General features: G+C 46.5%; 1 protein-coding gene across 1 annotated transcript; it reads right to left on the reverse strand.

Moving 5' to 3' along the window:
- Positions 1-1,157: 1,157 nt before the first annotated feature.
- On the reverse strand, positions 1,158-1,865 carry soti (scotti). The gene has a single exon (XM_001358926.4). It carries the CDS (start codon positions 1,684-1,686, stop codon positions 1,285-1,287), a length of 402 nt encoding a protein of 133 aa, XP_001358963.3. The 5' UTR covers positions 1,687-1,865; the 3' UTR covers positions 1,158-1,284.
- Positions 1,866-2,540: the final 675 nt, after the last annotated feature.

The raw sequence follows: 2,540 nt of genomic DNA on the forward strand, positions 1-2,540 counted from the left end.
TGTTGCAATAATGGCCGTAAATTGCCGGCGCTTCATTATACACTGCCTTTCAAAAGGTCACTAGAATTTTAAATGAAACGAAGGAAAGCATGCGAGGAAGTATTTTCGATCGAATAAAAATCATATAATATTATGTCAAAACGGAAATGTAATCAAAATCATCATCTGCCTTAAAACCAGTATTTGGGAAGAAGAGGTTCTTCTTTATAAAGACCCTTCGTTGCCGTTGCCCTTCGTTCAGCCTCGCACTAGTTCCCTCGAATACACAGGACAATATCGTGTCCTTATTTATAGACGATCTTCTATGAGGTCTTCGCCTCATGAGGTTAGGGTAGCTAAAGCTTCGTCGCTCGAAGCCAGAGGCTTTAGGGACTGCTTCAATGCGTGTTGTTGCAACTGCAACTGCAACTGCAACTGCAACTGACTGCCATGTATTTGTATTTAAATGTTTGTCAGTGCGTGTGTGCGGCATATGAAGTACATTTAGGAAATTAAATGCGTTTACCTTCTGTGTGCATCGGATGCCCTTTCAGCCTCCTGCTCTGCCCTGCCCTGCTCCTGCGGCATGTTGCAGCCTTGCGCACACGCCCACAATTTATAAGCCTTTTGGCTACATTTTGTGGCTCTGATTGCAATTATCTTTTGCATTTTGTATTTATTTGCTACACTTTTGGCCAATTGTCCGTGTTCGTCTTTTGTCTCTGGTCCCTGCTTCCTGCGTCCTGCTCCCTGCCTCTGCCTCCTGCCTCGGTTTTGTTCGACTCGGATCGGGTTGTGGGGTCAGCTCTGTGCGGGGCAGGGCAATGCCATATGTGTGTAAATCGACTGGTGGCAATTGTTTCGTTTCTGTTACATTGTACTGGGCACTCCATAAATCCTTTTATGCTCGGTGCCTGTGGCAGGGGCACAGCGGCTCAGGGGCAGGGGCTTCCAATTTGAAGTTTATTAATTGTCAATTTCATGAATTTTTCGGTAGGGCCCTGTGGGCAATCAACTTTTCAGACCAAAAGGATTGTGTGTCTGTGACTGTGATTTGTGCAATGGCTGAGATGGAAGAATCATCGCCTGTTTGATCTGTGAATAGTTTCATAATCGGATAAATGTAATCGAGGCTACACTGATATTTCCCTCTACTGAATGTGCTCAAGAGAGAGTTTATTGAGGCGCTTTAATGATTTGAAATTTGTTTTATTTTATTAGCTATATCGTTTCCAGGTGCTTTCAGAAGGTGTCAGAAGGTGTCCGGTCGCGCCGTCTATGGTCCTCGGGCGGCATCCAGGGCAGTCAGAACTGGCCCCAGCGATGGGGCAGGCCCACACCATTCGGATAGTTCTGACTGTTCATGTGTTCGTCCATGTATTTGACATAGTACTCGCAGCGCTTCTCCGGCGGAGCATCCTGAATGGCCTGCCAGGCATTGTACTGCAGATCGCTCACGTTCGTCTGGATGCGGAATGGCTTGGATGTGGTCATGAAGCTGCGCTTCTTCCGCGGCCTTGGAGGTGCAGTCACAAGGTATAGCAACGGGTTCCGGTTACGGGGCGGCTCGTTGGGGGCATCCAGGATCCAGCCCAGATCTGGGTGGGGTTGTCTCTGACGCTCCCCTCGCTGCTGATTGGGGTCGTTGTTATTGTTTCCAAGCCCATAGCTCGGTAAGCGAATCAGCCGATACATTCTGGGATCCATTTTGGTTTGTGTCAATGTTTAGCCAAAAGCCAAAAGATTTGAAGATTTGAAAAAATACGGCAGTTTTTTTTTTCGAAAAATTCTGCTAAATTCTGTATTAGATGTATGTGTGTTTTCTATAGAGATGTTGTCGATCCGAGTTTCAAAGTAAATCTGAACGAAAGTTGGAGTCTTGCTAGTTTTGTTTTGTCTATAATTGAAGTACATTTCCCGGACTACTAAAACATGATATGGGGCCTGGAAACTTTGTCAAACTTGGGAAATCCCATTTGGTTTTGAAAACTTTTGTTTCCCTGGCTCGCTTATGAGATAAGATAGATTCGTGTGTATCCATTAGATGCACACACAAGTGGCAGGGGCAGAGAATAAGGCTGATGTAGTCATATCCATATTGAACCTTGTCTGGTCTCCGGTTCCGTTCCCCAACGTCCAGGCCAGCTACAAATGGAGAAATGCTGTCTGACATTTGCTCGGTCCCCAACTTCTGTTGGCAGGCCCGCCCTCGAGTGATTGGACACATTTAGCCCTGTTTTACCCTCCCATCGGGAGGGGGGCTGCCTCTGCCCCTCTGCCTCCATCATCACAAGCAATTTAACTCGACGTAGTGCTGCCATCAAGTGCCGTGCCACACAGCCGTCGCCCTGGCAGCTGTTTGGGTGTGTGCCCCCCGTAATGGGGGCACATTACGATCTGTAAATGAGTTCATTATGGGGCCTGCTCAATTAATAACTTTTCGAATCGACTCTCGCCGGAAATTGTGTGGAAAACTTTTTCTGAAAAGACGCAGAGAGTTCTGTGTGACTGGGCCAAAAAAAAAAAAACACAAAAAAAGGCAGAAAAACAAACAGCTTTTG

Source organism: Drosophila pseudoobscura, chromosome 2 (genome assembly GCF_009870125.1).
Source record: "Drosophila pseudoobscura strain MV-25-SWS-2005 chromosome 2, UCI_Dpse_MV25, whole genome shotgun sequence".
Taxonomy (NCBI): Eukaryota; Metazoa; Arthropoda; class Insecta; order Diptera; family Drosophilidae; genus Drosophila; species Drosophila pseudoobscura.

Coding starts and splice junctions, on each gene's coding strand:
- soti (XM_001358926.4), bottom strand. CDS start 1,686: ATGGATCCCAGAATGTATCGGCTGATTCGCTTACCGAGCTATGGGCTT.